The 18467-nt window shown below is 50.7% G+C and overlaps 8 protein-coding genes across 8 annotated transcripts; 5 read left to right on the plus strand and 3 right to left on the minus strand.

Moving 5' to 3' along the window:
• Positions 1-66: 66 nt before the first annotated feature.
• Positions 67-1676, plus strand: STEHIDRAFT_131601 (alpha/beta-hydrolase; the record flags this gene model as incomplete). The annotated part of the gene is made up of 7 exons (XM_007304761.1): positions 67-391; positions 463-620; positions 680-751; positions 815-882; positions 938-1194; positions 1252-1420; positions 1487-1676. The coding sequence occupies 7 exons, from the start codon at positions 67-69 to the stop codon at positions 1674-1676; spliced, it is 1239 nt and encodes a 412-aa protein (XP_007304823.1).
• Positions 1677-2439: 763 nt separating this feature from the next.
• On the plus strand, positions 2440-4789 carry STEHIDRAFT_58220 (P-loop containing nucleoside triphosphate hydrolase protein; the record flags this gene model as incomplete). The annotated part of the gene is made up of 8 exons (XM_007304534.1): positions 2440-2521; positions 2574-3015; positions 3083-3234; positions 3297-3573; positions 3600-3871; positions 3934-4487; positions 4564-4632; positions 4688-4789. Coding segments are annotated over 8 exons (1950 nt in total), but the record flags the coding sequence as incomplete, so codon positions are not given.
• A 299-nt stretch (positions 4790-5088) lies between these two features.
• On the minus strand, positions 5089-6721 carry STEHIDRAFT_157434 (alpha-L-fucosidase; the record flags this gene model as incomplete). The annotated part of the gene is made up of 5 exons (XM_007304762.1): positions 5089-5814; positions 5876-5999; positions 6056-6223; positions 6293-6438; positions 6584-6721. The coding sequence occupies 5 exons, from the start codon at positions 6719-6721 to the stop codon at positions 5089-5091; spliced, it is 1302 nt and encodes a 433-aa protein (XP_007304824.1).
• Positions 6722-7559: 838 nt separating this feature from the next.
• On the plus strand, positions 7560-9177 carry STEHIDRAFT_58571 (Thioesterase/thiol ester dehydrase-isomerase; the record flags this gene model as incomplete). Its single annotated transcript, XM_007304556.1, has 10 exons — positions 7560-7638; positions 7691-7835; positions 7898-8040; positions 8095-8202; positions 8263-8505; positions 8538-8539; positions 8563-8721; positions 8820-8887; positions 8948-9012; positions 9086-9177. The coding sequence occupies 10 exons, from the start codon at positions 7560-7562 to the stop codon at positions 9175-9177; spliced, it is 1104 nt and encodes a 367-aa protein (XP_007304618.1).
• Positions 9178-9476: 299 nt separating this feature from the next.
• STEHIDRAFT_111492 (uncharacterized protein) lies at positions 9477-10187 on the minus strand (the record flags this gene model as incomplete). Its single annotated transcript, XM_007304763.1, has 4 exons — positions 9477-9580; positions 9636-9775; positions 9847-9970; positions 10052-10187. The coding sequence occupies 4 exons, from the start codon at positions 10185-10187 to the stop codon at positions 9477-9479; spliced, it is 504 nt and encodes a 167-aa protein (XP_007304825.1).
• A 2293-nt stretch (positions 10188-12480) lies between these two features.
• Positions 12481-15415, plus strand: STEHIDRAFT_111493 (cytochrome P450; the record flags this gene model as incomplete). Its single annotated transcript, XM_007304764.1, has 9 exons — positions 12481-12897; positions 13034-13099; positions 13344-13743; positions 13795-13931; positions 13994-14204; positions 14270-14879; positions 14953-15087; positions 15165-15245; positions 15310-15415. 9 exons carry the CDS (start codon positions 12481-12483, stop codon positions 15413-15415), a joined length of 2163 nt encoding a protein of 720 aa, XP_007304826.1.
• A 475-nt stretch (positions 15416-15890) lies between these two features.
• STEHIDRAFT_58990 (urease accessory protein UreG) lies at positions 15891-17183 on the plus strand (the record flags this gene model as incomplete). The annotated part of the gene is made up of 6 exons (XM_007304587.1): positions 15891-16044; positions 16150-16228; positions 16292-16366; positions 16423-16729; positions 16817-16885; positions 16986-17183. The coding sequence occupies 6 exons, from the start codon at positions 15891-15893 to the stop codon at positions 17181-17183; spliced, it is 882 nt and encodes a 293-aa protein (XP_007304649.1).
• Positions 17184-17545: 362 nt separating this feature from the next.
• Positions 17546-18419, minus strand: STEHIDRAFT_157439 (uncharacterized protein; the record flags this gene model as incomplete). The annotated part of the gene is made up of 2 exons (XM_007304765.1): positions 17546-18256; positions 18312-18419. 2 exons carry the CDS (start codon positions 18417-18419, stop codon positions 17546-17548), a joined length of 819 nt encoding a protein of 272 aa, XP_007304827.1.
• Between the last annotated feature and the right edge of the window lie 48 nt (positions 18420-18467).

Genomic DNA, 18467 nt, shown 5'->3' on the forward strand with positions numbered 1-18467 from the left:
CTCTGCGAGCTCCGGCATACAACTCGATTGCTTCCCTCTTCATCAACTCCATCGATTGTTGGTGCCATGGCCCAGGCAGGCGAGCAACCCTTCCAGATCAACGTCTCAGATGAAGACATCCAGCTTCTCCATAGCAAGCTGGAACTTCATAGGTTTCCAGACGAGCTCGAGGACGCGAAATGGGACTATGGGGCACCGCTCTCGGATATCAAACGCCTTGTCGCTCGGTGGAAAGACGCGTATGACTGGAGGAAATTCGAGAACAGGCTCAATCAATTGCCCATGTTCACCCGCGACATCTCTGTCGACGGACACGGGACGTTGAACATTCACTACATTCATCAAAGGTCCTCCGTTGACGAAGCTATACCTCTTCTATTTGTCCATGGATGTCAGTTACTTTGCATTACCTTCTATTTCTAGCGAATGGAACTGATGAAGCACACACGTCACAACCGACAGGGCCTGGCAGCTTCATCGAATCTCTCAAATTAATACCGCTTTTGACCGCGTCGCACCCCGACCATCCTAGTTTCCATCTGGTTGCCATTAGTCTCCCAGGCTATGGCTTTTCAGAAGCGCCACATAGGAAAGGTTTTACTGGTGAATGCTATGCTGAGGCGCGTTTCCTACTCGTGTTCTATATATTTCGTCGGTTGAAACCTTATTCGTTTCGTAGATCGGTAACAAGTTAATGCTTTCTCTTGGGTATGAAGAGTATGTTACACAAGGCGGGGACTGGGGCCACCTGGTACGCCGTTCCTAACGGCATGTACTCGGTGGCACTTACTTAAGTAAACAAAATACCGTTTAGATCACTCGCGTCATGGCCAGTAAATATGGACATAAGCACGTCAAAGCGTGGCACACAAATATGCCGGTGTGCGTTTTGTTGTTTCCAGTTGTTGACGATAGACCTGATGATGGATCCTACCAGAGCATCACCTCCGAAACTTCTACTGAACCCATACCAGTTCATTGTCCACGCCCTCACACCCTACACCGCGGGGGAACGTACAGGCCTGCAGCGTGGCGTGCACTTCCGTGCTACAGGGCAAGGGTATTTCCACGAGCAGTCAACTCAACCACAAACACTGGGTTACTCTCTTGCTGACTCTCCGGTCGGTCTGCTCGCGTGGATCTACGAGAAGCTGATCAACTGGACGGATGCATACAAATGGGAGGACGACGAAGGTATGATTGGGTCGCCTATCTGCCCTGTCGAACAAATCTAAGGACCAAATATTATAGTCCTAGACTGGATTTCAATCTACTGGTTCTCCCGCGCCGGGCCTGCTGCGTCTCTTCGCATCTATTATGAGATGGTCAAGACTGGATTTCTGGAAGGGCTTCCTCCATGGGTATCCGTCCCTACCGGAGTTGCCTACTTCCCGAAAGAGATAGCGTCGGCACCAAAGACGTGAGTCCCTATATCTACACGTCTATCTCGCTGTTAGATCAGTTCTCAATGCGGCTCTTACCCCAGTTGGGTGAGGTCTCAGAGCAAGGTCGTCTTCGAGTCTGCTCATAAGAGTGGTGGTCACTTTGCTGCATACGAACAACCAGATGCGCTGGCGGGAGACCTCTGGAAGATGTACGGGAAGGGTGGGCCTGCATATAAGGTTGTACCCGCGAAAAGTGGCTATGAGAGTCCGAATGCGCGAGCGCATCTGTGAGAGCCGTGTGGCGTGTCAATGAGTTACTACTAGTAGTCCCCTGCTGCTTCTCACTGTACCAGTGATGTCTGTACTTCATTCACGTATCCACGTGCCATAATATTGCTTAGCTCCAGGACATATTATCGTACAGCGCCTTAAGCTGCTTCAAGTTCAGTAAGTATTTCAAGAATCAAGACGCCACAGCAAGATTCAGATGACGTGCACATGACCTAAATCAGCGATCACGAGATGAGCGCGTCTCCGCGAATTTTTTGGTCGTTTTTCTGCGACGTCCTGGGATTTGGTCAGATTTCTCATGCTGCACTGTTCACCTCTTGCTTCGTTCCCTTACCATGCCTGCTATCCTTTCCGCAAGCACAGAGCACTCCTTTCATGCTTCCCCTTCTCGCAAAAACCTCAATGGCTCTCCGTCATCCGCTCATTCCATCCAAGCAAAGATGAACGGTTTACGAAATGGACATAGTGGCAAGCGGTCTGGCCGTTTATCGTCAGAGACAGGACGATCCGGAAAGAAACGCACCGCAGTATACTTTGATGAGGATATTGAGATGGAGCACCCGCCAACCGTCGGTGGTACTACCTCAGCACACGGCAAGAAGCGCCGGAAATGGGAGATAAATGGTGTGGTGAACGGTCAAAACCATTCACATAACACGACCAAGGCCAGATTAATTCAGGAGCAGCGAGCACAGCTGCCCATCACACGAGGTGCGTTTTTTTCGTTCCGCCTTATCCAGCTGCCTCTCATGCCTTCGTCGTAGGAAGGGATGCCATAGTGCGTGAAGTTCAAGCTAGTGAAGTCACTATCCTCGTCGGAGAAACGGGATCGGGGAAGACGACTCGTATGCAATAGTTTCCTCCTTGTTATACCGTTTTTAACATCTCAATCCACAGAAATACCCCAATACCTTCTAGAATCTGGAAAGTTTTCTGGACAGATCGCCATCACCCAACCCAGACGAGTTGCCGCCACATCCCTCGCCACACGCGTCTCCGCCGAGCAAGATTGCTCTCTCGGCTCAACTGTCGGTTATGCTGTTCGATTCGACGAGCGCACTACCTCGAAGACACGAATAAAATATCTTACCGATGGTATGCTCGTAAGAGAGATGATGGGCGACCCCCTGTTGGAGCGATACAGCGTTGTCGTTGTGGACGAGGCGCACGAGCGTTCGCTTAGGACAGATTTAGTCCTCGCAAGTCTGAAGAAGATTCTGAAGCAGAGAAATGGGACCGTGGATACGAAGGGGAAGTCCCGGGCGAAGACCGATCCCTTGAAGGTGGTAGTGATGTCTGCCACATTAGACGCGGAGAAATTCAGCACTTTCTTTACCGGGTATGTGCCGCCTCGTCTTATCGTTGTACTGCAACTCACGGTCCAATTCCCGACGCCTCTCCTGTAGCGCGAAAATACTTTACGTGAAAGGTCGTCAACATCCTGTCACAATATATCATACGTCCACCGGACAGACCGACTACGTAGACGCCGCTCTACGGACTTTCTTCCAAATCCACGTCGACCAGCCACCAGGCGATGTCCTCATATTCTTACCTGGTCAGTATTGTTCTTGAGCTACTCCGTTGTCATAGAAATGCAATCGCTGACGATGTTGACAGGCCAAGAGGATATTGAGAGCCTTGAAGCCTCCATCACGACTTATGCCAAACAACTACCCCCAGATGCTGCCGAAGTTCTTATATGCCCACTGTATGCATCCCTTCCAAACGCCCAGCAAACCAGAGTATTTACACCCGCTCCGGCAAACCATCGTAAATGCATTCTTGCCACCAACATCGCAGAGACCTCCATCACGATACCAGGCGTTAAGTACGTCATTGACACGGGAAAGCAGAAGGAGAAACAACACATAGCTCGAGAGTATGGTAGTGGTAAGTCACTTCGACTGTTTATTCGCACAGGCCGAATTTCATGATATTTGTCTCAGGATTCGATGCGCTGATTACCACCAACGTCACCCGGTCCTCCGCCATGCAACGAGCCGGTCGAGCCGGGCGTGAGGGCAAGGGGTATTGTTTCCGACTGTACACTCAAGAGGCCTTTGAAGACATGGAATACTCTCCTCAGCCTGAGATACAACGGACGAATCTCACGTCTGCTATCTTACAACTCAAATGTGTGGGTCAGGACCTCGAAAACATGGAATTCATGGACAGACCTCACCCCGAGTCCGGTACGTGGCACTGCTTTTGTTTTCCCTTCGCACTAGACCTGATATAATTCGTCCGCTCACAGTCGGCTCAGCGCTGCGCGCACTCTTGTTGCTCGGAGCTCTCGACGAAAAAAGTCAACTCACAGACTTCGGTCGCTCTATGGCATTCTTCCCCCTCGAACCTCAGTATGCTGCCGTAATCCTCGCCTCGGTAGATAACAACTGCACCTCTGAGGTTCTCTCTATCGTCTCTATTCTTTCATCATCATCACCACTCTTTCCGGACTCCAGTTCCCAACGCGAAGCTGCAGCCGATGCTCGCGCAAAATTTCGACATCTTTCAGGAGATCATCTATCCATGCTCAACGTGTGGTCTGCGTACGAAATAATCGCAGCGGAAGGCAAAGGCGCTAGGAAAGAGTGGTGCAAGAAGAATCACGTAAACGACAGAGCGCTGTCAGAGGCTAAGAATATCAGGGACCAATTGGTGCAAGTTTGCGTCCGGACGGGCGTGGATTGGAAGGCCTCATGTGGGCAGGATGACGCGCCGATTTTGAAGAGCCTCGTGAGAGGGCTCGTACAGAACGTAGCCTTGTTACAGCCGGATGGCTCGTATAAACAATTGATGGGTCCCAAAGTGCGTGACAGTCAATTTATCACGCCTTTTCTTCTTCTTTGATTGCTTTGTCTCAATGTCTTTGACCCACGTACAGACCGTCAAGATCCACCCTGGGTCCTTCCTTGCCGACAAAAAGGCGTCTGCTGTCCTCTATGACGAACTGGTCGGTCATGACATTCACGTTCTCCTAGGATAATGCACTAAACTCTTATTTGCAGACTTATACGACTAATATCTATGCGCGCGGGGTGTCTGCCATACGTATGTCCTGGGTCAAGGACATACCTGTCAGGAAGGCAAGACATGTAGCCGTCCAATGATGACCTGATTCGAGGGCATCTAAACGTGTTGCAGCAGTGTTTACACTAATGTGACGTTCGACATCAAACATCCAAGGTATTCCCTAGCTGAATGTTGTGCTCGAATTGCGAATCTGGACCACCCCCCATGGAAATTCTTCAATGTCCGATTATCTTTCCGGTCGCACGACTCAACGGAGATGCGAACACAAATATATTCAATACCCTTTCTTCGGAGTACAAATGACACGGGTCATATAAAAGTCCTCCAACACAGACACGATCCCTTACACTTCCATATGTATCACGGTGCCTCCGCTTTACTTTGCTATGCTACTTCGTGGTTCATCGTATACTCCAATCTGATTTACATGTGCCGTATCATGCAGAACAGCGAACCTTATCCGTATCCTCTGCGCCACCGTGTCCTTTACCCAATGCAACGTAACACCCTCCGGCGAAGGACCATTAGTCCCTTCCGCAATAATAACCCACTTTTCACCCCGTTCAACCTCCCAAGTATATCGTCCGATCCGTGAGACGGGATAATCGTCCCAGCGCCCTATTGGCTCTGCAAGCATGACACGGTTGAACGACACCGGTTCAGCTAAGTTTAGCTCTAGCCAACCTTCCATCTCCCCAGGGGGCGTGTACCAAGTCGTGTAGAGACTTCCATCATTGGCATAGTCAGGCCCCATAGCGTCTGTTGACCCGCTCGCACGAATTGCGACGCCCTCTGCGAGGTTCCTCGTCGTGATCGGGTCGAACGATTCGGCACCCGGGAGTGCTGGAGCGGGTCCTGAATGCGACCACTGCCGACCGATATCTCTAAGTACCTCAACGATATTCGGCGAGAGACGTCCTTCTCGGTTCGGAGGTGCATTAAGTATGAGCGTGCTGTGGCGGGCATTGTTTGGGATGAGCCAATCGTTGACGATGACTTCGGTGGACTTGAGTTCAGCCTTGGAATCAGATTGCTTGAAGAACCATCCGTCGGTAAGGGTTATGCACGAGAATGACGGGAGTTCATTGGACGGCGGGAGAATCTTTCGTGATATTCATTGTAAGCAGATCTCAAACAAGAGGTACCTGCAAGTGATGGCTTACTTCGCCGGCGTTTGCCTCAAACGCTTTGATGTCGCAGTGATACATACCGGCCGTAGGGAAAAATTGGGAGTTGAGATCAGTGATGAGGCAGTCCGGTTGAAGAGACTTTACGTGACGGTAGATACTGTGAGAAGCAAATCAGTGGGGAGTTCCGACGCTGCGGACAGTTTGTAAACGCACTCCTCAAAGGGAAACTCGCTGTATGATATACGACTCCAGGGTGCGGACCAGCCATCGAAGATGATCATGTTGATGTCGCCATAATCCGACAGAAGTTCGGTGAGATGATCCTTGACGAGCTGTATCTTAGCCGGTGTGACGTTGAAGTGCCGTATATCGTTCCGTTTGCTTCAGGACGGATCAATAAAGAAGTCAACGAAGATGCGGCGAAAAAGAGTACTTGGTGATAGAACGCACTCAAGGATGGAGTAATATAGGCCGACTTTGAGGCCATATTTCCGGAACGAATTGGCATAAGAGGCGACGACATCGCCTTGGAACGGAGTGTGAAGCACGCTTTGCGTTCCTGTTCTGGTAGGCCAAAGACAGAAGCCGTCATGATGCTACATGGTCATGATGAGCTTTCGAGTGTATTCATGGATCGTGGGGACAATGACTGGAAGTGAAAGGTGAATGGCAGATGATGGAATTGGCGCTGGTTGACTCCAACGGTCGTCAACATATTCGGCCCCACTAACAGATACGCACCTTTGTGGTCAGAAATCCACCTTTCATGCCAGAAGAGCACGCAGCCTCTGCCCATTGGTCAGTGTCAAGATTAGTGGGATTGAACGCTTCTGTAGGTTGTCTGTCGTCGCCCCATTCGAGATCCTGGAAGGTCGCCATGTTGAAGTGGACGAACATGCAGAAACGGAGATCAAGGAAGCCTTTCTGAAGCTCTTTTAGAGGTGTTCGAGCATGATATGGCATATTGTGTGAATTATCTCTACTTAGCACTGGAGCGTCCGACGGTCTATGCTGAGAGGACAGTATTTGACCCATGGTGCAGACGTGAGCGTTTGTTCTCGGTCGACCGTGGGGAAGAACTTGTAGACGATGACCGCATCGGCCAAGCTTTCGGGTCCATTAACAGATCTTATCTTATCTTCGCACTGTCATTATTTTATTGAGTTATTAATATTGTTGGCGTACCCGTTCTCTCAAACTTTGACTCCTTGACACATACATCAGTTCTTCTGATCTTGGGCAACCTTGTCTACTGTGCATGGCTCTACTTCACTCTGCTCGTGCGCTCCGTTCTCGTCTGCAGTCGTATCCAGTGCCGGCATCCCGGACATTTTCAGCTTCGCACGTCGCTCTTAATTCAGCCCAATCTCTCGCACGCGAGAATGAGACTGTAGCAGTGGAAGAGACCGAGGACGTGAAGGAGCTTGACAGACTGCTCAAGGCTGTCAGTGAGTGTATGATCTTTTTCGGCAATCCTCTGTGCTCAACGCAATATTCCCGTCCACTTCTACAGGAGCTCGGTCGGATCCCGACCACAACGCGTGCGTTTTCCTCGGGGTACAAGCGTAGAATGCCGTTCTCAAGAGATTCCTCATCATAAAGCTTTATGCCTATGAGAGGCTCAGTTCCATGGGCAGAAACATTGCTCCACGGCTCTCGCGAGAAATCCCCACCTTCACCTAGGATCACAGAACCTGAGCTGCTAACGCCACGATCCATGCATGATTCTTATACCGAGCTTTTCCTCCCTTTCGAGTCGTCCCCGGAACTTATGGAAAAATATACCAACGCTGCCGGTAAACTTCTAGGCACTCGTACACTCTTATTAGTTCACTCATTTTTGTATAGGCGGAATTAGGACAGGAAAGCTTATGGAACACCTCGATTCTTTGGCTGGCTCAATTTCCTACAAGCATATGTCGGGTGCAGACATCGAGACCCTCGGGGCCATCACAGAGAAGGGGTTCTACATTGTGACGGCAGCTGTTGACAGGTAAAGTGTGTTTGCGTCTCGACTGCTGGAAACTGAACTGAACTGTTTTTCTTCGTACCTAGGTTAGATATGCTTGCACCCATCTCACCCGTACGCGATCTCCGGCTCTCAGGCCATGTGATTCATGTCGGGAGGAGCTCCATGGAAGTTGCCGTCAAGATGGAGGCTCTCAGCGATGGAGAGGAAGAAAAGACGCTCATGTTGGGTATGTACGTTTTAGTACGTAGACTTGACATAGCACAGCTGACGACGGCCATAGGCCGTTTCTCTATGGTCTGCAGGGATGCATTCACTCATCGTGCGCATCCCGTCAATCCTCTCAAAGTTTCCACACCGGAGGAACAGTCGTTACATCATATCGGCGACAGTAAGCACTACCTTTCAAGGACTCGTCCCCCAATTCTGATGGCACAGCGAAACACTACAGTGCACAAACGAAGGAGACAGTCACAGGCTAAACGCTCCCTATCAAAAGTGCCTCCGTCATCCATAGAGGCAGAAGCGCTTCACAAATTCATCCTCGAGCACGGAAATGAAGATCATTTCAATAGAGAACGCGTATGGATGGGTGACACCAAGCTCGAACGCACAACGATAATGTTTCCTCAAGAAAGAAACTTGCACCAGAAGATTTTCGGAGGTTATCTCATGCGCTTGGCTTACGAGGCTCGTCTCCTCATTTCCATACTTACATTGATCGAGTTGTCTGAGACTGGCAACATAATAGCTCGGCTTCACCAACTCTCGCCTCTTCACCCGCGAGCCAGTTCGCTTCCTCTCGCTCGACAACATCTCCTTCGCAAGACCTGTGTCTATCGGTTCCCTCCTCCGTCTTACCTCGCATATCTTGCACACGAGCTCTTCAGAGCAGTTCCCCGCCATTGTCGTACGTCCAATCTGAGTTTTAAGATCATACTATTTCACTAAACCCGTATCTCCGTACGCGTCCCGTGCTCACCCGATCCATTTTTTTTTGCGCATCAGCACGTCCGAGTTCTTGCTACAGTAGTTGACGTCGAGACAGGCAAAGAGGAGATGACAAACGACTTCCGGTAAACTCGTGCTCGTTGTGTAATCTCGAGGTTGACTTGTATCACTGACTTGAAACTTAGATTCACGTGGTGCAGGGAAGAAGGACCACCTCTGCCTCGAAAGGTGGTGCCAAAGACATATTCGGGTCAGTTCGCCGCTATCTCGTATCATACACCGCACGCTGATGAAAATATGACTGCATCTCGCTAAAAATTCAGAGGCGATGCTGTGGCTCGAAGGGAAGCGTGCGCTCGACATGCGTGCCACCATCGAGGGCTTGAGGGCATCGAACTCGTCACCTTCGAGCTAGAAACCTGAAAGGTTTTCAGCATCATAGATTTGACTACTCGCGGAGAGCCCACATACTAATCTACGTGTACATTTCTACTCGAGCCCGTCACGTCCCCTGCTTAGACTGTTTAGACATCAGGGGCACTAACATACTATATAGTTGATGATGTTGTAATATCAAGGCCTTCGAATGTTCCTCACACACCACTATCGCAGCTTCGCACAGATCACCCGAAGCAAGAACGAGATCGGACAGCGCGCTTCCTTCAAACAAATGGGCTTGTGGTCAACTCCGTATTTTACAAGCCACCGAGGGCACTAACGCGCCTCATGACACCGTACAATCTGGTCCTCGTAGGTATCCGTGAACGGACGATAGCGCTCAAGCGTCTTGCGCATTGGAACCTCCGAGTCCCATGTTCCTATGCCGCAGTTAATAGTCAGCAAGACACCCAAAGCAGGTAGCGTGCAGCTGACGATGAGGGATCCGGACATACTTGAAATCATCTTTGTCCTGGTTGTAGGAGTCGACGGAGACATCAGCCGGGTCATTCGTGTTGCTCTGATCGTCACCGTTGTGCTCTCCAACAGCTGCTAATTCCTCCCGAGCGACCGAGCTACAGCGAGGCAAGATTTCCTGGTTAGTGACAGGTGCATGGTGGGCAGAAAGGAGAGGAATTCGACGGACCCCTCACGACGCATCGAGGGTGCTCCGCTGGCACTTGGAACGCCGCCCGCCGTCGGAAGACTGGGACTGGGTGCGCCGCTAGGAACCTGGCGGGCATCCTTGTGCGACGCAACGCCCACGTTACCTACACCTGAGCAACACAATCGGAAAAATAGGGATGAGCATCGGCGAAGGAGAAGGGTGTGAAGTGATTTTTTGGACATACCCGGGAGGCCGCGAGCCATCAAGGCATCGTCTTTGGCATCGACAGGGGCAGCTACGTTCGTCATCGGGCTGGCCTGTACAACGGTGGATGCAGTGGCGACGACAGCCAGGAGGGACAACTTGGATGAGAAGCGCATGGTTATAATGGGTCCTGGTTCGGTTGGGTTGGCAATAAACTTCGGAAGAGGCTAGAGGTATGTAGACGAAAGTCTTGAGGGATAGAGATGTGAAGGTTCGGGGGGGAGACCTGGAGAAAAGGAATGCGGCATGATGTAAAGGTTTTATACTCAGAGTCTCAGAGGAAGCGTAGGCGATCGAGCAGGTGCGGGCAAGTTGGAAAGCAAGGCCACTACGCCGGGCTCATTGAGGACTACAAGTTGTGCCCGGTTCCGACAGAAAAGGTGAATGGGGCGCGCCTACTTGATCTTGACGGGCGGGAATCAATCGAGAGAGGCCGCGAAGGATCAATGGCGCGGACGAGTCACTACAACTTGAACTAAGTACTGGAATTCCTTGGATGAGTGCCCGTTGGCGAATGACCCGATTAGACATATGTATATCCTATTAGTTGGTCTCGGAATGCTAGCAGACTCGTATTCCGTCCTATCGACAAGTCACAAGGTATGTTGAGATTCAGAAACTTCAGCACAGCCGATTCTCTCAGAGTTTTGTGAGCAAAGATTAAAGCTATAAAGCTTTCAGGCACATTAAAAATTGCAGCTCCGTTCTTTCTCACAGATGCAGATGAGGGTCTACCGATACAGTATGAGGGCGAGTGCAGTCACTGCAGTGGCCGCATCACCGTTTTACACAAGATGTTCCTCCGAAGGACGAGCCGGAATCATCCGAGCGCTCAATGTTCCGAATTCCAAATTCATCCAAACAACGAACAACTTGCTTGAGGTGGCCGTTGGGCAAAGAGGTGCCGCGGAGAATCATGAAAAGCGTGGTAATTTCAGATTATTGATGGATACGCGCGATGAACTGCTCTGGATAGGAAGAGGAGAGGCTTAAATAGGTGAGCAGGCTCCGGCTAAGCAAGTAGTCGAAACTAGACTTTCGTCGCGAAGCCATATCGGGTCCCATGGGCCTGAACAAAAAAAAAACACAACTGTGACCTTGACTATAGTGCCAACGATGTAGGGTCGCTCGTGATGATACTGATGTAAAGTTCGAATGATATTCATAGACAAGAGATGGTGCGAGCGAGCTACCGGAGCAGGTTAGGCTCCGTTTCGTTTGAGCATAGTATGTCGCACACGATCGTTCGAAGTTCTGTGCGAAGTGAAGAAGGACCCCAATATCCGCGGGTGTGCATGACTGAGTTCTGCACGGATGGAACATCTAAGTATGGACCCAATAGTCTTGGCCTCTTTTGTCTGGCTACTTCACAGGAGAGGAAACCTCGATGACGAGACACGGCAGGTCAACGAATGACATCCTTCAGGTTAGTTGTGCTCATGGGGAACAAACAAGGTGAAAGGATTGCACGTAGGGAAAGAGGTAAAGGATCGTCACATCATGCCACTCTGCTATCTGCTCCTCTCGTCGTTATTGTAAATGGTTATTGCGTTCTCGACAGTATGTGTGCTATGATATCGAGGTCTTGTCAGGATACCGTTGTACGACCTTTTTCATTGAGCATGTACAGCAGCTCTAACGGCCCCGACAGCCGGACTGATTGCATCATAGGTGTCATGCACAATCCTGGCAGAGTGTGGAAGATTCAGCCTGTCCGAGATGACCGATTGTGGCCTGCATCTATGTACGGAGAACAAGACAGGCGTGCTGATAAGCACTTCCAGGCAAAAGAAGAACCATATACGCGATGGATTGATTAGCACGATTTTGTAGCAAGGTACAATACCCACGCTGCGGACCGAGTTGGAACACGATAACTCTATTGGAGGACCTAAAAAGTCGAAGAGGGTCATCGAATTGTGGAGATGTCGTCAAAGGTACGACAGATATAGGGAACTTCCTTCCTTCCTTCCATAAGTAGGACGTTATTGACGGTCAAAAAGATATTTGAGGACCAGGACCTCAGGGCAAATTCTAGCCGAGGAGGCCGGGATACTGATCGAAGGGCAGCTGCAAGGATTGCTTTGACCGTCGGAAATGATCGAGCTTACCCGTGGCCAGCAACAAAGAAAGAAAGAATAAATTGGCGGAGAAGAGCCTGTGCGTGTATGAATATTGATGGTTGGGGCAACTAGTGGTTGCTCGGCGGTGGCTGGAGGTGATGGCGTCGAGAGCGCGAGGCGACGTCGGGGGAGGCGGTCGGACGCTGTTGGTTGGCTGATGGGCGACTGCCGCGCTCGGCCTCGTCGGGAGCCGGGCAGTCGGATTGGGAGAGAGTCGAATCCTTTCTTATAAGTATGTACTTTGACTGTCGCCAGCCATGGTCGCCCAAGCCCCCCGCGCCTCCCCATGCAACAATACGGTCTTCCAGAGCCGTTCTCCGTATTCCTCGTCGTCGTCGTCGCTGTCGTAGTCTATGTATTCTTCCCCCTCTTATCCCTCTTCTTCCACCAGTCCCGCTCGCCACTCCGCCTCCTTCTTGGGCCACCCTCTCCCTCGCTCTTCATCGGCAATCTGGTCGCTTTCGCCGACCAAGAAAACACAGATATCATCACCACATGGTCAACTGCATACGGCCCAACATTCACCTACCGTGGCTTTATTGGAGGAAGGCGGCTGCTCACCACCGATCCAGCCGCACTCGCCTGGATCCTAGGCAGAGCCTACGAATTTCCCAAGCCCGAGTTTGTCCGTGACAGTCTCGCAACAATGGTTGGAGGGCATGATGGGCTTCTATGTGTTGAAGGCGAGGTCCACAGGCGACAGGTGCGTTCTTCTGAACAACCTCGGACATCATTTCAGCTCAACGGGCCACATCCTTCACCCGGCTGAACAGAGGAAAGTCTTGGTTAGTGCTCCTCTAACTCATCTTCTTTGACTTCTCGTCTCATCTTTTTGCAAGAACCAAGCCTTCACCACGTCTCATATCAAATCCCTTCTCCCTATCTTCTGGTCCAAAGCATCTCAGGTCAGCTCTCCTCATCTTTCGCCACACTTACGTAATCATCTACGATCGCTGATATCAACAACGTCCTTCACAACCCCAACATCTCTCATTCGTCGCCACCAATGCAACTCCGACTACGCCGCTTTGTTCACCATCGCATTGCATCCGCTGCACTCATCACTTCTGATTCGCCGCGTGTAATTCGAACTCATGATCTACGCCTGGCGAACTCTTGCCCTCTCGTTGGTTTGCTCGCGTCTCTCAGCTGCGCGACATCTTCATCTCTATCGCTACAGATCCTTCTTCGCCTTCGTCGGTAACCACTAACGCATCCACCAATCCACCGATGTCTGCCACATCTCCCACCGTTGATTCGTTCGCCATCTTGAGGTCGCTCGATCCCGTCAGGCCAAGCAAACCCACGTCTCCGGTTGCTGATGCACCGACAGAAGGGAAGGCGGGCAGTCTGAGAAAGAGGAAACGCAAAGTGGAGAATCCGATGGAGCCAGATGAGAGACGGACAGTACAGACGGAAGCCGCTCGCGAACATCGCAATGGCGATGCCCAGCCCGTCCATAGTGAAGTCTACGCGAAACACGAATTGGCTTGCGTGGATGTCCTGTCTTGGCTCGGAAGGGCCACACTGGATGTGATTGGAGAAGCAGGTTAGTTGCTAACCGGCTCTTATCTAGTATATGGTGCTTACAGGTTTCCAGGATTTGGCTACCAGTTCAATGCTCTCTCGTCACAAGACAACGAGCTTGCCAACGCGTTCGGCGTCATCTTTTCAACCGCACGAAAATTCCGCGTCTTCAGCGTTCTCCAGATATGGTTTCCTTTTCTACGGCGCTTTGTGAGTTGCCGCGCGCTCCATGTTCTATGTTGTGCGACTTACATATATGGCTGACCGTCCAGCGGCCAAATAATGCGATAATGCGTAATGCTCGAGCTACTATGCAGAGGATTGGTATGCAACTAATAAACGAAAAACGCTCGGCAGTCGAGTCCGAGTATGCGAAGACAGGCTATCCCTCTGGATCATCTCCGTTTTCCTCATCAACACCCCTGAGACCAGAAATCGAAGGCGACAAAACTACGCTCGGCCGAGATATCCTCAGCGTCCTTAGTATGTCTTCACCTATCTCCGCACTAGGGTTATGACTTAGATAATTGTCTATTCTTTCATGGTAGTTCGCGCAAATATGTCTTCGGAGCCCAAACAGCAACTCGACCTCACGGAAGTTCTGTCCACAATCTCCACATTTCTAGCAGCCGGTCACGAAACGACAGCCTCAGCACTCACATGGACACTGTACGCCCTCGCTCGATCGCCCTCTGAACAACGAAAATTGCGCCACACCCTCCGTTCAATATGTCCTTTTGATCATCCGGATGACGACGCAAGCAACAGAGACTCCGTACCCAGTGCGGAGTTGATGGCGGCCATTGAGAAGCATGAGCAGTTGGACAGAGTGGTGAAAGAGGCGTTACGGTTGCATGCGCCGATAGGGAGTACGATGAGGACATATATGGGAGAGGAGGAGGAGGTCGTTGTCCCGCTTTCTAGAGGCGTCAGGGTCAGAACCAGGACGAGAAATCCGGGGTGGTCCAAGTCGATTGGGAAACTATGTAAAAAGCTATGGAATAGAGTGAGCGGGAGCCTAGCGGAGGAGGACCTAGGGCCGGATGATTTCACGGTGGAGAGGGGCGTGCGGATGCGAAGAGGGGATATTGTGACTATTCCTATTCAGGCTGTGAATCGGGATAAGGAGATATGGGGAGAGGACGCTAGGGAGTTCAAGTACGTCCATTGTTTGATTCTAGTTTTCAAGATACATAACGATATTTGGAAGCTGACCATCTCGTTGAACCAGGCCTGACAGATGGCTCAATCTCCCTCCAACAGTCAACTCCATCTCAGGGTTGTATTCGAATACGTTGACGTTCTTAAACGGATCCCCTGTGGTTGGCAACAGAGCATGCATCGGGTATCGTTTTGCCCTTGCTGAGTGAGTTTCTCTCTGCTTCTAACAATCCGACCCTCTACAATGTCCACGCTGCTGATGCGTCTTGGCACCTCCAACAGAATCAAGATATTCCTGTATGTATTGTTGCGCGATATAGAATTCACGCTCGACGAAAACATCGTCATTGAAAAGCGGGTCAAGTGAGTTCCTTTTCTTTCGTCGCTCTTTGCTTCTAGCCCTTGCTGAATCTCGTACGCCCTAAAGCGTTGTAACACGCCCGTTCGTCAAATCTGCACCGGACCTTGGGAACCAGATGCCTTTGCGGATACGAAGGCTCTCGCCTCTGGAAGACGAAGATCCTGAGCAATAGCCAAAGTCCAAGCACTCATCCCGAAAACACGATCTGCAGGCAGATCTTTGTACATATGTATCTTCGACGATGTTCACATATCTCCCTATGATACATTTGTACTTGTACGAAACTCACGACCACTGTTCTCTTCTCTACATTGCATTGTCTGCTCAGTTTACTTACATACTGTATTAGTTGTCAGAGGTTTCTTGATTTTTGGTAGCTATCATTATAGAGTATAATGTGCTATACCTATGTACTATGTGGATGTATCGAATGTTGTAGAGTGCTAGCGATTAATCTGTTGGATGTCGAGGTGTGATGCGCACGACGAGATAGGGGCTTCTCGCCACAGTGGCGTAGAGCATGCGTTGCCCATCACTCAGACAAGATAACGATTTGGATCTCTGGTTGAAGTCTCCTCGATCTGACCACTCCTCGATATCTTCTACATATTTTCTACTTTGCCTTTCATCCACTACTCCAATCCACGATGTCGACAACAGTCCCCTTTATCAACAACCTCTCTTCTACTTCTCCTACGCCTCCCCATGCACACTCGCATGATGGAGGAGTACCTCATATCCATGATCACGATCATGGCCTAGCAGAGCATGGTCATACACACGAACATTTGGATAATCCTGGTACGTTTCCTTCCTCAAGCGTGCTACTCTGCTTACGCTACAAAAATACGGCGAATCAACTCGAAAAAATGAGCTGGCCCCGCTGACTTTACTCTCGATGTGCAGGAAAGTACGCTGAGCGCGACATGCCGGAATATTCAAACCGGAATTTCGAAGAGAGAGGGTTCACTATCGGAATCGGAGGGTGAGGATCATTCCATGTCACCCGTCGAATGTCTCTTATACTTTGTGCTCGCCGTTGAGGCAGGCCTGTAGGTTCAGGTAAAACGGCTTTGACGCTCGCGTTATGCCAGAGGTTGCGGAACGAATATAACATTGGTAAGTTATTCTTCACGCGTCATGCATAACACATCCTTCGTCGTTCGTCCTCGATTGAAGTGACAACACAATCCCACTTGCACGACGCCACGCAGCCACCGTGACCAACGATATCTTCACGCGCGAGGACCAAGAATTCCTCATCAAAAACCGTGCCCTGCCCTCCTCGCGCATCCTCGCCATCGAAACTGGTGGATGTCCTCATGCCGCCATCAGAGAAGACATCTCCGCCAATATGGGTGCGCTCGAGCAGCTTCAAGCAAAGTTTGGCTGTCAGATGCTGTTCGTGGAGAGCGGTGGAGATAACCTGGCCGCGAATTACTCGCGGGAGTTGGCTGATTACATTATCTACGTTATTGATGTCGCGGTGAGTCTCTCTTTCGCCGATGACGATCTAGATGTGGAAGGTGCAGAGGCCACTCAAGTACAGAAGCTGATCTTTGCTGTCTTGAAGGGTGGTGACAAGATTCCTCGTAAAGGTGGACCCGGCATTTCTCAGTCTGACCTCCTGGTCATCAATAAGGTGCGCAACAAAATCTCACCTTCGTCTCAGCGTCTCCGATATAGAACCTTCCGCGATCAGCTCACCTTTATTCTCTCCTTGTCGGTCCACTCATTTCCAGATCGATATTGCCACCTACGTTGGCGCCTCGCTCGAAGTCATGGCCCGGGATTCGAACCTCATGCGCGGTGACGGGCCTACAATATTCACGAGCATCAAGCACGGGACGGGCGTCGATGATGTGGTCGAGCTCATCCTGGCGGCGTGGAGGACGGCTGGGTCGCCCGGAACGGTGGGCGCGGTGGGCGATGCCGCATAGTCATTATGCATCAAGAAAGAGGTAGGCCGATTGCGGCAGCAGCAGAAACTGAGATGTACGCATGGTTGTAACTTCACTGGTAGGGAAAACGCTACAGATATAAGAGACGCATGACTGCCGTTGGTTCGGTGTGTCCTCTATATAGGCCCAAAATCGCGGTAAGTGAAAAAGGGACGGCTCCTATCGGTACAAAGTAATCTTCCCTGGACGGTAGCAGCAGCATATATACACAAATATATACACGAGTAAATTACAGTGAGCACTCTGACTCTATAATACCTCCATGGATCCTCATTCTCCAGCATGTGGATGGACACCATCTATAGCTGTATCGATCTAGGTCTACAAATCGCACCCGGCAACTATGACAACTCATCTTCATCTGCAGATTCTGTCCTGTCCATCCTCGAGGATGGCGTGGGCCGGCGAATAAATTTTGGAGGGCGGTACACATCTTGTCCAGATCGAATTTGCTCCTCCTCCTCGTCTTCTCCCACCGCCTCCGTACTCGTGTCAACGTCCAATACATCGTCACCCTTGTGTGCCTCGAAATGCTCGAGGTTCTGCATTTTTATGGTAAGATATTCCACTGAACGGCCACCAGGGCAACGGACAGTGAGCTTGCGTTTCGGTGGATGGCAAGTGGCGTACGGGTGCGAGGAGGACCTCGCGTGAATGTGACGATAGGCTCCTCCGGACTGAATGTCTTCGACAGTATGGTGAAAGCGGATAGATCCCGGCTGTCTTTCCTTGCCTAACGTATGTGATGCAGTAGAGTAACGAGCCGCAGCGGAGTAGGGATGGTGCGGTGATGTTGAGGGGTAAGGCCGATGGTTGTATGAACTCGTAGTAGCTGTGGCGCGGTCATCATCGAAGGTTTGTGAAGATTGATTGGGGGGTAATACACGACTTCGTGTGTTTAGAAGGCGCTTCAGATGAAGTGAAGCTGTCGAGGATTCTCCAATGGTATGTCGGTCGGGGTTGGCAGATTTCAGACCCCCATCAGGATCGAGGTCTATGGAAGAGCTCAGTGCTTTGTGGGGCTTGAACAATGTACGGGGCGTGGTGCAGATCTGTACTCATCAGGGTTATTCCAAATGTATTCCCTTTTAAATTCACGAAACTCACCTTCGTCTCGCCAGCAGAAGGCAATGCAATTCCGTTCGGTGAAGCACTGACATCCGAAGCAGAATAATAGGGACTCGGATAACGCTGGGAGGGGGTGATCATACGCATCAGCTCCTTCGAGATAGTGAAAGACCTGGAGTATGACGGGAACGTTGG

The sequence above is a fragment of the Stereum hirsutum genome (assembly GCF_000264905.1).
Source record: "Stereum hirsutum FP-91666 SS1 unplaced genomic scaffold STEHIscaffold_8, whole genome shotgun sequence".
In the NCBI taxonomy this organism is placed as follows: Eukaryota; Fungi; Basidiomycota; class Agaricomycetes; order Russulales; family Stereaceae; genus Stereum; species Stereum hirsutum.